Here is a 19,452-nt window from a genome sequence, read left to right as displayed (position 1 = left end):
ATAAAATGTTATTAAAAATTAGATAAACAGTACAATTAATAATCAAAATAAAAAGCATAATGTTTAAATAATAATCTAAAAAGATATTTTGACAACGACAAATGATGCTCTGACCTGACTGAGATCTATTGAATGTGAGTAGTGAGATGTGAGAGTGTCAGGTTTCAAAAAATAATCGGACAAACAAGAAATTATGAGATAATATTAAGAGTAGAATCGGAAAAAAAAAATTACTTCTACTATTAACTAGGTGTTAAAAATCTGAAAAGCTTTATAGAATATCGTTTTAAAAAATGTCACAAACTATTTTATCAAATAAGCCTATTTTGCTTAAACAAATAATTTTTGAAATAACTTGAAAGTGACATTAAGCACACTCCTAATCACCTGACCAAATAGTAGTAGTCCAGCCAGTCCTACCGAACAATTTTCCATTAGACATTGTTCAGGAGGGAAAAAAAAATCTAACATTTAATCCTAGCAATGGCTATTTGGGTTTTGGATAATCGTTGTCGTTTCCTAAATTAAACATCAATACCTCTAGCTGATAAAGAAAACTAGCTGCATTAATAAAACTCTTAAAAGGAGAAGAAGCAAATTAGTATAACATAGATAACTGGGGGGGAACTAAAACTTCATCACATTCTTAATCCTCTAGAGAAGAGAATCTCTCCGTAGGGCACCTTTTGGTCAACCTTCAACGCATCGCGGGAAGCAAGAACTGTGAATGAAAGAATTACAATAATCATTAGAACACTTTGGATGTTTATTTTAAACAAAAGATAGATAAGAGGACTAAATAATAAATAAATACCACAAATTTGATAGAAAAGTTGTGCTGCTGATGTCCGTGTCATTCCAGCAGCTAGGATATGAAGGGATTCCACTGGAGGAGCTCCAGGCGTGTCAAAATGTGCCTTCATCTGCCTGTTGATCAAATACAAGGAATATGCAATTAAGGTCAATAAATTTCTTAAAGTTATTAAGATTAATAAATTTCTTAAAGAGACTCATACGCTTGGATGGAATCGGTTATCTTGTCACTAGGATGATTGATGTTTACTTGTGTTTGAGTGGGTCCTGTTTCCACGAGGAGTTCTGAAAAGAAACTTACGAGACTGATGTATGTGCTATGAGTGGATAAAGAATATACCATCACAGCAAGGCTGCTTCTAATACTAGAGAAGCCTTAACAAGTAATATACTATCCAAAAAATACAAGTAATATACCTTGATCAGGTGTGGGACCATCTTCATACAGTCTAGCTAACTTGAAATTTACATCTTCAGCTAGTGGCTCAAGGCCTCCACTGCTGTTTGCAGATGATGAATACCTTTTATTTTTGAATCTGTGAACAGTTCTGAAGAATCAGACTAACATTAATCTTGTTCAACAAGATCAAAACTCTCACCTCTTTTTGTCCTTCAGATATTCAGATATTAAGATGGAACAATAATGAGCAATTGAACAATAGAACAACATTCAATATGTTATAAATTGAACTACCTTCCCGAATCAAAATCTGAATGTGAGGCAGGACCATTTTCAGACGTCGGTCTTGGAAAGGAATGTACACTGCCTCCTAGAATATCACGTCGAAGAACAATTATCTTGTATTTTCATAGTTATACGCGTATGTTAAAGAATTCAAAGATCTAACAAACAAATCAATAAAATATACCAGCTTTCCCAGATGAGACCTGAGGAGTAGCTTCATGCCCTCTCAAAAGGCTAGCTGTCAGTTCATCCATGAGGATATGTTCCCGAGCCTTCTCCATTGGAGGTGCCTGGTAGTCTGGCCTACCGTCAAAATCTTCAGAAGGCTTCACATTTGTACATTTTATCAGAAGTAAGCAACATTTCCTCCTAAAATAGAGGAAAATCAAACCAAACCAAAAGATGGTGCAGAAGACTAACAAATTGCATGAAATATTCATTTTGTACTCCTGGAGGCGATGAAAATGATGGTTCTGGAGGATGGTGGGCTGAAATCCTTTCTGCATAAAATTGAGTTTGTTACTTTCTGCTAAACCTTTTCCATATAAAGGTTGATTATTTTCTCAATACCAACTAATACCATTTTAACACCCCCCAGGCACCCCAGAGAGAGACTCTATGCTGACCTGAAGGTGAATCATGAGGTGGTTGAATGCTCTTAATCCATAAGTCAAGAATAGGTTTTGGATAATATATATTGTCATTTACAGCAGTAAATAAATCATCAATTTGTACAACGGGTGGCAGCTTCATGAGGCTGGCTATCTTTGTTGAAGACATAACATCATTTTGCTGCAACAAGGAGTAAAAATTTGTTGTGTAAGTATGTTGTTGAAGATATAGCTGGATTACTAATTTTATCCGCTTCTCTTTTCTTTTCTTATTTTTTATGATATTAAACTCTCAGCTCAGTACTTTTCCTTAAAAAAATTCTGGTTTACAAAATATCATACATGATCTGTCTCTTCGGTGCCTAGATAACATACATGAATAAGCATTTCATTCAAAAACCTTGGATGTTATATGCATAATGAATATCAAATGAAAACCTTTTTCCTTCTTCCCCTTCGCGAGACAATGTCAGAAGCATTCTGAAGCCAGTGTTGATATATGTGAGCAGGAATAATGGTTTGCTCATAATCCATTTCAATAGCCGATGGTTGTCCTCTTTTCCTTTTATTTGGTCCTCGCCTTCTAGGTTCCTGTTGCATTGCACTTCGGTTGGTCATTTCTTTTCTCATCAATCATAATGGTCACTGTACTATTAAATACTTATGGCACCTGTCTAGGTATCATGCCTTCACTAGGTTGCTGAATGTCTGGGTGTCCAGGATGATGGTCTTGAAACGTATCAGCTGCAGAATAATTATATGTCAGCAAAAAAATTCATTTCTTTCTTTTTACTTTTTATATTGACAATGTTTAGTTATCTCTACAACATTTCTATATTTTAATATTTGCTTGACTCTAAGGAAAAAAAACTATATCTCAGGATATTTTCACAGTAAATAATAATACTGCTGAAATGTAGTCTCATAATTACTAAACTCTAATAATAATAATAATTCAGTTTCTATGCAAAGATGCCCTTTTACGAGTCACAACTTATGATACCAAGATAAATTTTTACTAGTACGCCACCAACTGAAAAAATTACAATTGCTTACCTTCCACTGTCATTTGTCAATTCTAAACCTCCTCTCTGGTAAGAAAGGTAGAGCAGGACGAGTAGAGATACACAGGCTGTATATGTATGCAATGCAGTATGGACACTCCATAACTTCCCTACAATCCTTAAGCTACATGTACAACACTAGGAATATGACGCTCCATTACTCCCTTACAATCCTTAAGCTATATGTACACTTTAAGTTGTAGCCAAGCTCAATCCCACACAAATTTCCAAGCTTCTAAGTTATGAGGAGGAATGGAATTTGATGGAGTTGTCAAATCATACTGAGGTTGGGTCATGACTGAGTTTGGTCTGGATGGTACAGTACTATCTTGCGTCAAAAACCCAGTATTGATATAAGCTACATGAGTAGGGTACACACAAGGGAAATGTGGTGGAAGAAAATGAAATGGAATTAAGGTGGAAGGAAAGACATGTTTTAAAATCAACCGATACTTTAGATGACACCATGTTAAAAAGAAAAACAACATTATTTAAAATCTTAATGTTTACAAATGATTGTTATCCTAATCACCTTTGGTGGGTTCGTCTTGATGAGGTGGGGAGGGTACAAGCGTGGTTAGAATTTGATCTCCTGAAGTTACATTTACCTGTGTTTCCTCATCTTCTTCAATATCAAACCTGCCACAAAATTCAAAAAAATAAATGGAATGTTGCAAGAAATTAAAAACACGTATACAAATAAAAAAGGATGATTGAAACTAAAAACCTCTCAAAGCGATTGTATGTATCCGTGTTAGCTTGGAACGTTTCAAAGCGTTCAAATAAGGTAATATTCTCTGCGTCAACTGAGAATGATAAGAGTTAGGAAATGGACACTTGCATGGACTATACATATATATGTTTAGCAAATTTAAAGAAGAAAACCTTGATGGAGAAGTTCTGATTGATCTTGGTCCTCTCTTGCTCCATTATTACTGAAGGGTTCATCCACATTATCAAGTCGCTGCAATAAACAAAAGGGTATAATGGATCAGCTCAACCTAATTGGGGATCAAACCTAGATTAACTTATTGATTAGTTCTTTTCGTTTTCTAATTCCAGGCAGCGAGACCAGGTATATACCATAGTAAAATAGGCGTTATGTTGGAATCCTGTTGTGGTGCCTGTGTTGGAAAACTGAAGGGACTGTTCAATATCTTCCATGTTCGTTTCACCGGTCCCTGGCAGAGTAACAGCCTCTTTTCTGTAAAAAAAAAAAAAAAAAAAAGGTAATACAGAGAACAACGGAATTAAATCATTGAAAAAATGCATGACATTACTCATTGAGTCATGTAGTTATCTAAAAGGTAACGTATACTATGCATAATTTGAATAACGAGCAACAAAATGTGACTAACTTGGCCTTGGATTTGGACTTGGGGAGCAATGTAGGATCTGGAGCAGTCTTTACTTTCCAGGCTTCGTTTATCTCAACCTTTTATACCCATAGGAAAGAAATGCAGAGAAATGTAAAGAAAACGAAACAAAATTCGTAGGAAATGTTAATTAATGTTGAGCTTATACCAGAAAACGGGTCACGTCCTCTGCGAGAAAACAAGGTAAAATTAAAAAATAAGTAAGAGAATTCAGAAACGTGCGCTTTGATTTTAATGCTACACTATGAATGAAAACAAGGATTCGAAAGTTTACCATAAAGGAGCTTCACTTTTCTCTCATAGACAATCACTACTCCTCCTGATGAAACGCAACAACCATTAAACAGGGACGTGGAGATGTCCTACATTTCTACCAATTAATTGAAATGGAAAATGAGATTGAAGATCACAGAGCATCAAAGAGAGCGAGTGTGCACCCATCAGAATTCCAGAAAGTCTAAGAGCCATAGGAATCGATGGGTTTAGAATCTCTTCGCTGCAAAATAAGCACAAGAAACAAAATAAATATAACTGCACTACTATAAGAAAAACATGCGTTCAGGTAAGCAACCGTTACCAAATTTTGATGATGTTGAGCTTGTCTAGCTTTCTTCGGTTAATCTTTGCGTGCATTGTCGCAGCCATCCTTCATCAAGGACCAAGTGAGAATTCATTCCTCATTTTAGAAATAAACTTCCAAGTTAAAGGAAATTGAAAAATCCAGAATCACCGATAATGTTACACGGAGACAGAAAACAAATTAGAAAAAGCATTCGTAAATTAAAACAACGATTTAATTTAGTTCTACATAAGTTCATCACATTCATGTTTGAAGTTCCATGTTCGATAGATGCTTTGCAGAAACGAAGAAATGGACAAGCATGGTGACCAAAATTAGAAACCAGTGATCTCACAGAAAACAGAGTACCGTTGAAGTCATACTTAAGACAGATACAAAAACAGAAAGAAGAAGCGTGAAGCGAATAGAAACGGAGTTACCATATTTGACCGAGTGGTGCCTTTCGAGCAAGAAGCTGGTGAGAGTAAAACATCTTCAAGCCAGTGAAAAACTCAACTATCTGTATTGATCAAAGTAGCAGAGACTCAGTATATGTTAAATTCAAAAAGATCAAAGAAAGAAAGAAAGAAAGAAAGCGTTTGAAAAAGCAGAACTCACTACTCTCTATTCGCTTCGCCTTGCAAAACTATCAACCCGCCAAATGCAATATGTAATGGCAATGCAGCAAGCAACAAACAAACACGCCAATGGTAACGAACGAATGTAGCAAAATAAGAGCTACCCGAGGGTGCACCAAATCTTCCCGTGCCCCAAAGCATGATTATAACACGTGTCAATGGCGTGACAATGTATAATAGTGTAGTAGGAGTAGGAGTAGTGTAGCTTTAGCGCACTCTTGGCTGGCTGTTAGGGTGGGCTCCACATAATCAACGATTTTTTTTTTCATTCTTTCCATCATGGCGAATTCGTTAGAAAAAGTGAAAACCATGTCAAATTAAAAATCGACACGTGGGGAAGGGTCGTAACGAGTTTACACTACATTACATTACAGTGTCACGTGACTATCATTTTCTTTTCTCACAATCTGATCACGGCACCACCAATCCGAATCTCACACAGAGTCTATATAGGGTTGGTAGATGGAGGCACCAGTGGAAGTGTGCGAACCCGCGGAGGTTCGGATTGAGTTCGCATTGAACTGCAAATGTCGAGCCATGGTTCGGATTCGTTCTACTCCTCGGATCGTTTCCTAGTCAAAACGGCCGAGTTCGGTGCTAACACGTGCGGATCCACTCACCCCGAGTCTAAGGCCCGTGATTCTTATTGGACTTGTTATATACCTGGGAATGGGAAAAATAGCAAATGGTATTTTATCTTCTTATACAAATGAGTCATAAGCAATCAAACTTGATATCATATTTTAATAAAAAAATTTAAACAGAAATTTATAAATCTTTTTTTTATTTATATGATGTTTAACTTTTTCACGTCAGATATACTCTAACCCAACATGATGTTTATATTTCCATCCATTATCTTTTCTCCACAATGCCAACATGGAAGAAATGAATATTGTCCCTTAAAAAAATGCCATAGAAAATGTGCATGGACCATTGCAAGCAATGCTAGATGTTACTGTTTTGTCTAATTTCTACCTTTGCTTATTTTGTTTGCATGATTGTATTTAGGTATGCCAGACTCAATAGTTGTCTTACTCCTCTTCCGGTTGATGGTATGGATAAGCTGCAGAGCTGGCCCAAGCCTTGGCCCCAGAGGCTTAACAGTAAGCAACCAAGCTTACCTACTGATTCAGATGCCAAGGACAAGTTCTTCAAGGACAGCAAACGCTGGTCTGAATTTGTTTCAGACGTTTATGTGAATGGTCTTTCAATGTCAAGTGTTCAAAATGTAATGGACATGAATGCTGGTTATGCAAGGTAAAGTAATTTTGTTATTGATTTTCTTTACTCACTTTTTCATTTACATTCTTTATAGTAGAATATGGACCCTTTTGAGGGCATTGGTAGTATTTACCCATATACTTGATCTGTTTTTCAGACCTACATATGGTTCAAATTCAATAATTGCATGTCAATCTTTTGTGACATGTACATTTACATTATCTGTTATTGCATCAACATAAATTGACCAGTTTCCTCCATGTTTCTTTCTTTGAAACTGATACCGAGTCTGTTATTTCCAGATTTGCCGCGGCTCTCATTGATTTACCAGTCTGGGTGGTGAATGTAGTACCTATTGATGTGCCAGATACTCTTTTAGTGGAAACGATCCGAAGGTGATGAATGTGTTGGGGTCTTCTTAAATTTTGCTGTGCTATAATAGTTTTTTGTAAAATCTTTTTTTTAATGGATTTAAAAGCATATAACACAGTACTAGTTTATTAACTTTTGGACATTTTATAAAAGAGCTGGATTAATGTAAAAAATTATATACCATGGTCATTATTAATTTTTTTAGAAAATAGCTAAATTGACCTTTGAATAGATGCGACATTATAGCACAAGTCATATTAATCCCTAAAAAAAATATAAAAATGATCACATAAGTTCACGAAATGTGTATTTTGTGAACTAAATTACTGCTTGTTTGATTCACCTTTTGAAGCAAGTTTCCAATTATCTCAATTTAGTCACTTTACATTGTGCTTAAAAAGAATACATAAAAGTTGCCCATGTTGAAATGCATTGCTCTACTACAATTGATTGTTAAAGGAGTTATAAGGCTGGCCCTTAATGGTTGAAGGAAGAAGGAATGAGGAAGATGCCATGAGTATCATTTCCACCCAGGATGGATCCAAAAATATTTTATAGTGGAGGCAAAAAATATTAGTTTGTAATATTTTCAAAGAAAAATGTCAATGTTAAATTTTTAAAATACATAATCTCATGGTAAAAAAATTTAAATTATTTAAACTTTTAGAAATTATAATTGGATTAATGTGTGTGTTTGTGTCACTTGTTTGTTTAAAAGATAAAGTAATAAAATTAGTAAAATTGTCTCTTTTATCTCTTATAATTGTTTATATTTATTTATAAAAATAGTTTCATGTTATGGGGGCAAATTTGTTTTTTATGGGAGTAAAAAAAATTTATCAAATAAGAAAAAAAAAAAAATCGTGGGGGCAGTTGCTCTCATGGGAAGGTTGATCCGTCCTTGATTTTCACTAATAATTACAATAAGTAATAATCCTAGCGTCAGTGGGTTGTTGGTGTCCATTTTTCTTATCCTTTTTTGTCAGATCCCTCCTGCATAAATCAGGGTTTGGTCTTCGGCTTTTGCAGAATGTGAGACAGACACGACATTGTTCTAACGTTGACATTAAAGACCTTAACATGTTCGGAGGCAGCGTTTAACCTTAGTAATCTCACATTTAAAGTCACCATAAATGTAATTTTCTTTAATTAAAATATTTTTTACTATATATAATAGCACGAACATTCGTTGTATTTCGTAAGATCCTGCAAAACTAAACAAAGCACAACGCTGCCATTGTCGGTGTCAACACGTCGGTTCGAAAGTTTGAGAACCTAGGATTGAGTTGAAGCTGCGTTCTGAATACTGAATCTGACCACCAAAGTACACAGTCTTTAGGATTCGAAGGACAACCACAAGATCCAGTTATTCCTTCTTCCTCGTAAACCCGCGTGTATATCTGTCTCCCTTAAGCAGAGTGAAAAAACAAAATGCCAATTTTAGCTGAAAACTTCTTCAAGGAGAGAAAATACCCTTTCATTCTCACTCTCTTAATCTTGCTCATTTGCGTCACGCTCTTCCTCTTCAGCTTCAACCACACCACCTCAAACGCCGTTGCTTTCTATTCTGTTATCCAAGAGAAACCACCCCTTAACCCTTCCCAAGCATCTGCTGATTATACTGCAAATCCAAAAGAACAAGAGCTTCCACCAAACATGACCAATGTGAGGTTCGATTGGAAGCTATGTGAAGAACCGCAGAATGTTGATTTTATTCCCTGTTTGGATAATTTTAAGGCGATTAAGGCTCTTAAGTCGAGAAGGCACATGGAGCACAGGGAAAGGCATTGTCCTGAGACAAGTCTGCATTGTTTGCTTCCCCTTCCCAAAGGGTATAAAGTCCCAGTCCCATGGCCCAAGAGCAGGGACAAGGTGAGATTGATGAGAATTGAATAGGTTTTGCTTTATGATTTGTCACATACCAATTTCTTCTTACATACTTATGAAAATAGTGTTGATTGTTATTAGTTAAGTATTTGAGTTTTACTTTTATCTAGTCTTGAAATCAGTGAAGGAAACCTTTTTTTTTATTTTTTTTTTCAGATTTGGTATGATAACGTCCCTTATTCAAAGCTGGTGGAGTACAAGAAAGACCAACACTGGGTAGTGAAGTCTGGGAAATATCTGGTCTTTCCAGGTGGTGGTACTCAGTTCAAAGATGGGGTTGATCATTATATTAAGTTCTTAGAGAAGGTATGCTGTCATCTGGATTCACATAATTCAGTACCATAATTATGATACACGCTTTAAGTCTTTAATCTTTAATCTTTTATTCTCCATGTGACTGTTATAGTTACAGAGAAACTGTAATCAACAACTGAAAAAGAGCCGAAAAATGAAAATAAAAAAATAAAAATTCGGAGGACATGGAGAGTACTGAGAAGGAACCTGACTTCTGTTTGGATCTTGCTTGGCCTGCATATTGATATTATATGAACACATCAAAAAGCTCAGGGCTTATAATTAGGAATGTTAGGCAGGAGCAGTAGGTATACATTCTGATAGAATCCTGAGGCTGAATTTTTTTTTGCTTAGTGCTGTTAGACGTAGTGCTTTGTTGCTTTTCTCTAGGATTGATGGAAGTGTCTAAGATCTCAGATAAAGAGTTGGCATTTTTTAACTTACAGTAGTTGGCATCCATTTATTGTTTTATCCAATAAAAAATGGTGACATTTTGTTAAATTTTGTTTTAATGAGTGCCAAACAATGTTTCATTTTGATTTATGTATGACTTAAACCAGTACATTACATATGTTATCCTCGATGGACTAATTTTTGAATGCTTACTTCATTTTGTGGTTTGCTGATTTTTTTTTTTGTTTTACACTAGACATTACCTGCAATTAAGTGGGGAAAGCATATCAGGGTTGTTCTAGATGTTGGCTGTGGTGTTGCTAGCTTTGGTGGCTATCTGCTGGACAAAAATGTTATTACTATGTCATTTGCCCCAAAAGATGAACATGAAGCTCAGATACAATTTGCTTTGGAAAGAGGAATTCCTGCAACACTTTCTGTCATTGGAACACAAAAGTTGACTTTTCCTGATAATGGGTTTGATTTGATCCATTGTGCACGATGCAGGGTTCACTGGGATGCAGATGGTACTTATCTTCTTTTCTTGTTTCCATTAAGACAGGTTTCTATAATTGCCTTCCATGTTCCATTTATATTGATCTCTGGTAGAAATGTTTATTCACAAATCTGATCACAACTTTAGGTGGGAAGCCCTTATATGAGCTCAATAGGATTCTTAGACCAGGTGGTTTCTTTGCATGGTCTGCAACACCAGTTTACCGTGATGATGAAAGAGATCAGAAAGTATGGAATGGTTTGTCTTTCTCTTTTACTCTCACCTCAACCCTGTCTATTTATGTCAATGTCTCTCCTTCCTTTGTAGTTAAAATTTTTTCATCTGTGTTGAGAATGTATCTTATTGAATACATGGAGATGTTGACCCTGTCATAATGCTCCAAACAAATTTGTTCTTTCTTCTTATGTTTAAGAAAAACTATTTCTTTTTCAAACTGCAGCCATGGTGGATATAACAAAAGCCATGTGCTGGAAGGTTGTGGCTAAGGGTCGTGATTCATCTGGAATTGGACTTGTTATATACCAAAAGCCAACCTCATCTTCTTGCTATGAGAAACGTGAAGGGAACAATCCACCTTTATGTGAAAATAAGGATGGCAAGAATAGCTCATGGTATTTTTTCTCTTCTTGGGATCTTATTTATATGATGTTTATATTTCCTTCTGTCTATACTTTCTCAACAATGCCAACATGAAAGAAATTAATATTGTCCCTATAAAAAGGCCATAGAAAATGTGCATGGACCATAGCAAGCAATGCTAGATATTACTATGTTTTGTCTAATTTCCACCTTTGCTTATTTTCTTTGCATGCTTATATTTAGGTATGCCAGACTGGATAGTTGTCTTACTCCTCTTCCGGTTGATGGTATGGGTAACCTGCAGAGCTGGCCCAAGCCTTGGCCCCAGAGGCTTACCAGTAAGCCACCTAGCTTACCTACTGATTCAGATGCCAAGGACAAGTTCTTCAAGGACAGCAAACACTGGTCTGAATTAGTTTCAGACTTTTATATGAATGGTCTTTCAATAAAATGGTCAAGTGTTCGAAATGTAATGGACATGAATGCTGGTTATGCAGGGTAAAGTAATTTTGTTAATTTGTTTTTTGCTCTTTTCCCTTTTATTACATTCTTTATAGTAGAATATGGACAATTTTGAGGGCATTGGTAGTATTTGCAGATCTTCTGTGACATTCAATAAATTGGCTGGTTTCCTCCAAGCAACTTTGAAACTGATACCAAGTCTGTTATTTGCAGATTTGCCACAGCTCTCATTGATCTACCAGTTTGGGTGATGAATGTAGTACCGATTGATGTGCCAGATACTCTTTCTATTATAATGGACAGAGGGTTAATAGGAATGTATCATGATTGGTGCGAGTCCTTTAACACCTATCCTCGCACATATGATCTTCTTCATTCTAGTTTTCTTTTCAAATATCTTGAGCAAAGGTATGCTTATTGAGGAAACTAATACCTATAAGATCACGTGATTTCTCCTTTTATTTATTGTTCTAGAACTCTCTCGACTTCTACACGTAGCATGGGTATGTGTTAAGAGATATATGAATCTGATAATGAACATTTTTTTGGTCAGATGTGACATTGTAGATGTGGCTGTGGAGATTGATCGCATATTGAGACCAAATGGATATCTTGTGGTTCAAGATTCTATGGAAATACTTAACAAGCTCATTTCAATCTTGCGTTCACTTCACTGGTCTGTAACGTTGCATCAAAATCAGTTTCTTGTAGGTAGAAAAGGTTTATGGCGTCCTAAGGGCTCTTGAAACTGAATGTATATCAGGTTAATAAAAATGACGTATTCTTCAATCACCCATGTATCAGTATATTCTGGATAAAAATTAGGTGTAAAAAGAATGAATTTTAGGAAAGGAATATGTATTCGACTAGGAAATCTTGTCTGAGTGTGAAGTATGTTAACGAGACATTTACTTATAGTAATACAGAGGAATTTGTTTTTCTAATATAACTTTTTGCGGAAACTTGTGTTCTTTTTTATGAACGAATGTTAATTTTTTAGTTTTATTAGAAACGTTAATTGGGAGATTTGAACTCCCGACTTCCCTTCTTTTCTTATATCTTATTTTTTAATCACCAGGCCAATTTTATATCTCTTGAAAACTTGTGTTATGTATGATGTGTTTACCTTTACCATAACTTCTGCATGCAATAGTTAAAAGTAGTTTCGTTCATGCATTTGTTAGCCAACACAAAACCAATTTAGCATGCAGAACATGTTACAAAAATGTCATTTTTTTTACTCTATTCTTTGTTTTCAAAAGTGTGGATTTTTTTTTTTAACAAGCAAAATACTTTCATTGATCAAAAGTGAAAGCTTAACCTCCAAAACACAAGCCGTGTTTTAAAGAACAGCTCCTCCCCAAGGTAATACAGCTTCCAGAAGGCAGAAGCTTCAAAGTTTGGATATAAAATAGTGAAAAACAAAGTAAAAATAGAAAAATGAAAATAAATTTTCATTATTTATTAAACTAAATTTATTGTCTATTTTCATTTTCTTTTTTCATTACTTTTGTACAAACTTTTGAGAAATGAGAAAAGGGTAAAAATACAAATAGATTTTCTTAAGCCAAACAATCCTTAGGCTTTTGTTGTGGACTTGATGGATGGCCTCAAGGCCACGAAAAGCATAATTCTTGAAGCTGAAAATTGCTTGTCTGCAAGCTCTACTCTGCTAGGAGCCATACATTTATGATATGATCCTTGTTTACTAACCGTAGGTTCAGTAGCTTGTGTCTTCCTTCAGTGTCTACTGTCTAGATCCAGGCACAGTGGCACGTATGGAAACAATACATACATTATGCAGATTCAAAAGATACTATCATACTACATAAATTACTACACATTCCTTCCCCTAGAAAAAAAAAAAAAAAAAAAAAAAACTATGCAGGAAACTACATAATAAATAGATGTACGGAAAAAAAGAAACTACAAAGAATTTTCACAATTCACAGACAAAAGTTGAATTGTCCGCAACAACCCTGCCATTAGTCGCAGCAACATTCCTTGAGTAGCAAGTGAACCTATCAAAGTAACTGTAATTCTGGGAGGTGCTTGCTTGACCCGAAACAACAGAGTGACCCTTAACCTGGATCCACCCCTTTGAATTCTGCTCATTACTAATCGATTTGACGAAGCACCCACTCACATGCTTCTCCTTAAGAGTGTGAGAAAGATCAGTGATAAGCCTATAAGTCCCATCCCGAAACTGCTTAGTGTTTGTGACAACCCTTAAAGGGTACCTCCTCCTAACCTTCAACCTAGTAATCGATTCGCCTTTTCCATCGATCACCTTAACTTTCTTCTTGGCCTTGAACTTCTGCTTAACGGTCTTGATACTCCCGTTGTGTTGGAACTTTATGGAGTTCTTAAACGAGAAGCCCTGAGAAACAGTGGTGGTGATGTTGCCAACACTGGTCATAACCCACCCTGTGATCTGCGTTTCCTTCTCTGCGTCCACACCAAAGGCCCCATCAAGCCCTTTAAAGTCCTCTTGCCGTTCGATTGAAGTTTCAGGACTGTGATGAACCACAGGGTTTGCATGAACCACCGTGGATTCATGATCCAACCAAAGATGCAAATTTGCGTTCAGAAGCCAGTAAGAGATTCCCTTCACCACCCCAATTCCAAAGACGTGCTCTTTCCCGTCCAAAACCTTCCCCAAAAACGGCGTCAAATCGATGTCGTATGAGGGAAGATCAAAGGCCCCAATCGCCACCATTGGTTCCCAGAACAGAGGGTTTATCCCGCCGGTGAAGATCACCGGAAACGGAATCTCCCATCCAACAACCTGGCCGTCGATCGTCACGTACACTTCCCTGTACGCGCCGTTACCACGCTCCGTTTCTAAACCGTTCGCCGTGATGTACGAATTCGGCGGGTTGGAGTACCAAAACTCGTCGTTTCCGTGGAAAGAAACGTATAACTCAAGCACCGCGCGGTAAGTGTTCCTCGGAATTCGAATTCTCCGGGAACAAGAACCTTTTTCTTCCTCCAATTTGAACCAGAACCCTCGCCGTCCGTCGTCGGAGATCGGAATAATCAAATCCGCCGGTGATTCGTTCACGCCTCTGGAGCCCGGTTCCTGAACAAGAGATCGAGATCGTGATCTCGATTGAATTGGATCAAAATTGAGTGCCTCGGGGCACGGGACAAACGGAACCCTAACGGGAGCCCTAACGGCGTACTTGTTGTAGAACAAAAGAGTGACGGTGACGTGGTAGACACCGGTGAATTCGTTATTGACGATGTTTTCGAGCATCATGGTGAGGTCTTGGTTGGGCTTGGCGAGGAGGGCGGAGTATTTGGTGACGTCCTTGCGGACGTTCCAGAAGATGCCGGCGGGGCTGGGCTCGGCGGTGCTGGTGCGGAGGATCTCGGCGCCGGCGAGCCAGATGGCGGCGATGCGGTCGTACTGCTCGCCCTTGCACCGCGCGTGGAAGTGGAGGACCACCCGAGACCACGGTGCCCCGCACCGCGGGGGCGGTGTGTAAGAGGTGGTGTACGGTGGAGAATCGATGGTGTTGGCGAAGGCGTGGTGGATTATTCGGTGGGTGCATGAAGGTGTTGTGGGTTCGTGTGAGTTTGGAGGGTAACTCACTTCGAAGTATTCTTGTTGAGAACCACTAAGGGGTTTGCGTCTCATGAAACGGTCTGGTTGGGACTCTGATAAGGTTGTCATCAAGAGGAAGAGTAAGGAGCAGAGGAAGGTGGTGGTCATCTTCTTGTTTGCTGTGTTGTGTTGAACAATGGCACACTGTAACACTGCTTTTTCAATAACTAAATAACTAACCTCTCAGGATCATTCATGGTTAGGAAATCATACTTGAAATGAAGCTGAATTCGGGTTAAAACCCTGGAGAACTTTGGATACCGGGTAGATTGCTTCATTTACAATTTGGTTAAAAATGGCATCATATATAATGGAGTTCGGTACTACAAAAGAAGGAAATTTCTTGGTCGTATTTTTCTTATCAGCATCCTACCCAATGTAAACTCCGCGTGTACTTCTTCCATTCCATTGCAAGTGTTGCCACATCCAAAATAACAAACTAAACTTCAATCATGAAAATTGACCTTATTTAATTGCTCTACTTTTATGTCATAATAATAGTAAAGTGATAAAGCTGATTTTTATTATTTTTTCCGCCAAAAAATGTAGAAGAGGAGGTAAATTTTATACACTCTAAGGTAATTCAGGAAAACTGTGAAAGTGCCAATGACCTTACCAAACAGATAAAACAGAGACAATAGTGTAAAGTATGGGACACACATTTCCAATTCCAGAGACCTTTTTAGTCGCTCGTGTGTAACGAAAGCATATTGACAGTGACATACAATACATTCAAATTAGAGATTGAAAAGATTAACCACCACCCGCCCCAAAATAATGAAGGTTGTGCTTTCCATTTGCTTCTCCACTCTACCAAAATATTTTGGTCAATATGTGATCTCAAAACCCTGGTTCTTCTACACATCAATGTCCCCCATTCTTATCTTCTTCCTCACAATCTTCCCCACCACTTACCACCGCATTGTCTTGGCATAGCTTTGTCATGTGTTGGGCAAGAAAAATATCACCATGTTCACTCACCTGAATCACAATGTAGTGTCAAAACCATCAAATCAACCAAAAAAAAGTATAATTCTACGCTAAATATGCACTATATTAAAAGATAGAAGAAAGCATGGCATATGGAGTACTAGTGTATTGGCAAAACATATAGAGGATGTCGTAAAATGATATATATTAGAATTTAGAAAACCAAAATTCAGTCAAATATAGAAAATATTGACACCCTGCTCTTGGCGCCTCCTTCACAAGAAGTTTACCCTTGTCAGTTGTGCTGTTCTATTGACGCAAACAACAACAACATTGTTGACAACAAGTATTCCTTGCAACTGTCCAGACCATAACAAAAAGTTACCGCTTACACTTTTAAATGCAATTCTACAAGATTACAACTGTCTTACTTCTACTTGATAGTGGATAAGACATGAGATTTAGGTGGAAAAGAAAAAGGAGGAAAGAAGCACAAAACTTAACAGAATGATAGAGAGAGACAGAGATCAAAGAACTGAGCATTCCAATCTTTCTCAAATATAACAGTCATGCTTTAGTTTTAGGTAGCTACCCAACAGATATCAAAATCCTAACTAACATTATTTTCTTGTTTATTTTTACATAACAAGATACTGGATATTGTCTAGTCTGAAGTGTCTACTACTCTATTGTCTAAACAGTTGGGATTGCCAGAAGGGAGATATCTTCTAATAACATAGTGCAATTACAATCTCTGCAAAGGTGACATTTGCTTAAGTAACCACGACTTTTAAAGTTATCAACATAGCTTGCATAGGACATGAATGATATATTTTTTGGTCTAGTACAAATAAATATTCAGTAGCAGATACCAAGAGTTACCTACCATATCAACCACATACTCAATGTTAGTAACCGAGTGAGAGATTGCTATAGGTTGGGGGTACATCTGATACTTGATTAGTTGGTAGGATAAAAAGACACCTTTGAGTAGTATTCAGAAACACAAACAACCATGTGTTTGACTTCTGAAATGCATACCACCTTAGATTTTTTTAATTTGATCACTTTTGAAAACTAGCAAATTGATAGCAATTCAGCAACAGAACACAGGCCATTTCAGCAGGTCATAACAGAATTAGTTACCCAGTATGCAATAGTGCAATTCTCACTAGTAGACAAACAATTATATGTATAAATAAGCACTAAGTGAATGGAAATGAGGGAGAAGAATTATGAAATACTTGTTAGTGTAGTTTAGCATAGCTAGCCTAGTTACTATTCATAACACAAATACTAAATAATAGTAATTTGTAACACAATAATTAAGGAATTTAAAAGGCAAATCAGGATCCTCTAAGTACAAAGTGCACTTTAGACAGTAGAGTACTAGGGGTGTGTGTCTATTACCACTCCAAGATGTCTATTGTTACTTCTATTCAAGTAATTTTTGTTTAAAATACTCTTTTCATCTTTGTTAAATGTTGATCAAATTAATAATAAGGGTATTTTAAATGAAAAATTGATAGATAGGAGTGGGAACAGACACATGAAAGGGGCAATGGACACTCTCAAGAACAAGTTATAAATTCTCATGAGAAAATCGAGGGTGAATTCCCACAAGTCTATGACTTTGTTTATTTATCCATGTGCTTGTATTAGATGTTATAAAAATGTTTTTTTTTTTTTTAATGCAAGATGTTATAAAGAGCTAAAGCAGTCCGATAGAAGCCAGGAGCTTTGATTGTTTCATGGATCTGACACAACCTAATAGGATAGATACACAAGTGAAGGAAGGTTTAGAAAAAAAAAATCTTAAAAACAAAATCGCCCACCGTGGGGCTCGAACCCACGACCACAAGGTTAAGAGCCTTGCGCTCTACCAACTGAGCTAGACGGGCTTCTTATAATAAGCTTTGTATTCCATTTTAATATTATTTATTTTCCACTTGAAGATATAGTTTAACAAGGTGTAGTTCTTTTGGGTAAAGGAATAAATTTTTTAAGAATAAAGCTATGAAAGAATTACATATTTAATAGACAATGAGTAAATTTTAGGAAGTGTTTTTTTTTCTTTTTTCTGCTAAGGGTTAAATCTTTCACCATAAATTAAAATAAGGTAATCTTTGATTTCAAATAATTACATATTATAAGTCATATATCAACCCCAATCTTAATAACTTTTTTTTAATTTCGATTTTAATTTAATTAAAGTTATATATATATATATATATATATATATATATATATATATATATATATTACATGAGTAAACTTGACTTAAATTTACTTTGACTCGCATGTTAAATGGGATAATTCATTTTAATCTAAAGGAAAAAAGTAAGCACAGTTTTACCAACATCCATCCTAACCTTTTAAATTTCTCAATTTGCTTTCCATTTAATATGACATACTGTTTCCTTAACTTTTTTTCTAATTGAATAAACTATATAGTGCATTGTTTGGATCAAAGTTAGGAGAACACAAAAAAAAAATTTACTCTAAAAGAAACAATATTTTTCTTCTTCATTTGGTGCACTGGAATTGGGGCAAAAATACTTTTGAAACTTTAATCTAAACATTCACTCCCACTAGAACTGTTATATTTACTTTAAATGATTTTTTAAAATGATAATGGGAAAAAAATTAAAATCACGTAGACACATAACATATGGTAAAAATGTAATAAGATGAGGAAAATGTATAATACTTGCATTTTTTTAAAGAAAGGCTATACATAGAGTATATTTTTCATAATTTTTTTAAATAGAAGTTAATGGAACTTTAACAAAAAAATAAAAAATGAAGTGTTATATACTAAAATTTTAATTGAGATAAGTGCTTGAAGACTTAGGTTGAATTTTCATAATCTACATTGTTAAAAGAATACTTAAATCTGTCAAGGAGACAATAAATATTTTAACATGAGAAAAGAATTCGCATATTTCATTTTAGGATAGTATAATAATTTACTCTTTAAATATTGCTATTTGACCACAATTAATATTTCAAAAACGTGCTACTTACTATTTTTTTACTCACTAATAACCCATCTCATTTAGTTTGTATCCAGTAAATTACTATTGTTTCCTATCATATTTGGCAAAATCTTCTTCTTCTGTGGTTGCTTCTCCTAAGTCTCATTCGTGCACGGCGTTGGATGTAACTGTAAAGATATTTCGACAGTCAAGTTAGAGATACAAAGATAGAAGAAAGGTATAAAAAAATGAGTTAGAGTGAAGTCCCCTACCTAGTACCATTGAGGTTGTTTTTATAGAGTCTTTCTCTAGGTCCATGGGCATAGTTCCTAGTATAAATGGCATAAAATATGACGAAGATCCAATAGATAAAGATAGAGATTTTATCTCTTTTCTTACCTAATACATGATATCAAATAGAGCCATTGTGTGAGAGCCATGTTTTCTTTTGATGCCAAAA

At 36.0% G+C, this 19,452-nt stretch overlaps 3 protein-coding genes and 1 non-coding gene across 4 annotated transcripts; 1 reads left to right on the top strand and 3 right to left on the bottom strand.

Moving 5' to 3' along the window:
- Window positions 1-324: 324 nt before the first annotated feature.
- Window positions 325-5,887, bottom strand: LOC114385260 (sister chromatid cohesion 1 protein 1-like). The gene is made up of 20 exons (XM_028345281.1): window positions 5,727-5,887; window positions 5,478-5,583; window positions 4,987-5,080; window positions 4,824-4,868; window positions 4,698-4,717; window positions 4,532-4,608; window positions 4,257-4,377; window positions 4,059-4,137; window positions 3,901-3,979; window positions 3,706-3,812; window positions 2,780-2,853; window positions 2,548-2,700; window positions 2,125-2,290; window positions 1,919-1,998; window positions 1,683-1,824; window positions 1,508-1,583; window positions 1,231-1,361; window positions 1,017-1,098; window positions 815-927; window positions 325-721 (listed from the first exon to the last, which is right to left on the bottom strand). The coding sequence occupies exons 1-20, from the start codon at window positions 5,885-5,887 to the stop codon at window positions 639-641; spliced, it is 1,989 nt and encodes a 662-aa protein (XP_028201082.1). The 3' UTR covers window positions 325-638.
- Window positions 5,888-8,480: 2,593 nt separating this feature from the next.
- LOC114383226 (probable methyltransferase PMT23) lies at window positions 8,481-12,436 on the top strand. Its single transcript, XM_028342852.1, has 8 exons — window positions 8,481-9,214; window positions 9,386-9,535; window positions 10,173-10,443; window positions 10,560-10,670; window positions 10,873-11,044; window positions 11,256-11,510; window positions 11,688-11,882; window positions 12,028-12,436. The coding sequence occupies exons 1-8, from the start codon at window positions 8,774-8,776 to the stop codon at window positions 12,218-12,220; spliced, it is 1,788 nt and encodes a 595-aa protein (XP_028198653.1). The 5' UTR covers window positions 8,481-8,773; the 3' UTR covers window positions 12,221-12,436.
- A 685-nt stretch (window positions 12,437-13,121) lies between these two features.
- Window positions 13,122-15,504, bottom strand: LOC114385154 (peptide-N4-(N-acetyl-beta-glucosaminyl)asparagine amidase A-like). Its single transcript, XM_028345150.1, has one exon. The coding sequence runs from the start codon at window positions 15,190-15,192 to the stop codon at window positions 13,414-13,416; it is 1,779 nt and encodes a 592-aa protein (XP_028200951.1). The 5' UTR covers window positions 15,193-15,504; the 3' UTR covers window positions 13,122-13,413.
- A 2,338-nt stretch (window positions 15,505-17,842) lies between these two features.
- TRNAK-CUU lies at window positions 17,843-17,915 on the bottom strand. Its single transcript has one exon. It is a non-coding gene; the product is annotated as a tRNA-Lys (tRNA).
- Between the last annotated feature and the right edge of the window lie 1,537 nt (window positions 17,916-19,452).

Source organism: Glycine soja, chromosome 14 (genome assembly GCF_004193775.1).
Source record: "Glycine soja cultivar W05 chromosome 14, ASM419377v2, whole genome shotgun sequence".
Lineage (NCBI taxonomy): Eukaryota > Viridiplantae > Streptophyta > Magnoliopsida > Fabales > Fabaceae > Glycine > Glycine soja.
This window is presented reverse-complemented; position numbering and strand designations above follow the sequence as displayed.

What these genes read in the sequence shown, in the direction of transcription:
- LOC114385260 (XM_028345281.1), bottom strand. Translation starts at nt 5,887, where the DNA reads ATGCTTTGGGGCACGGGAAGATTTGGTGCACCCTCGGGTAGCTCTTAT. An exon ending in GAAGGGGAAGAAGGAAAAAG is followed by an intron (nt 2,291 to 2,547) that starts GTTTTCATTTGA and finishes TCCTTGTTGCAG; the next exon opens with CAAAATGATGTTATGTCTTC. An exon ending in TGGTCCCACACCTGATCAAG is followed by an intron (nt 1,099 to 1,230) that starts GTATATTACTTG and finishes GTTTCTTTTCAG; the next exon opens with AACTCCTCGTGGAAACAGGA.
- LOC114383226 (XM_028342852.1), top strand. Translation starts at nt 8,774, where the DNA reads ATGCCAATTTTAGCTGAAAACTTCTTCAAGGAGAGAAAATACCCTTTC. An exon ending in ATATTAAGTTCTTAGAGAAG is followed by an intron (nt 9,536 to 10,172) that starts GTATGCTGTCAT and finishes GTTTTACACTAG; the next exon opens with ACATTACCTGCAATTAAGTG. An exon ending in ATGAATGCTGGTTATGCAGG is followed by an intron (nt 11,511 to 11,687) that starts GTAAAGTAATTT and finishes TGTTATTTGCAG; the next exon opens with ATTTGCCACAGCTCTCATTG.
- LOC114385154 (XM_028345150.1), bottom strand. Translation starts at nt 15,192, where the DNA reads ATGACCACCACCTTCCTCTGCTCCTTACTCTTCCTCTTGATGACAACC.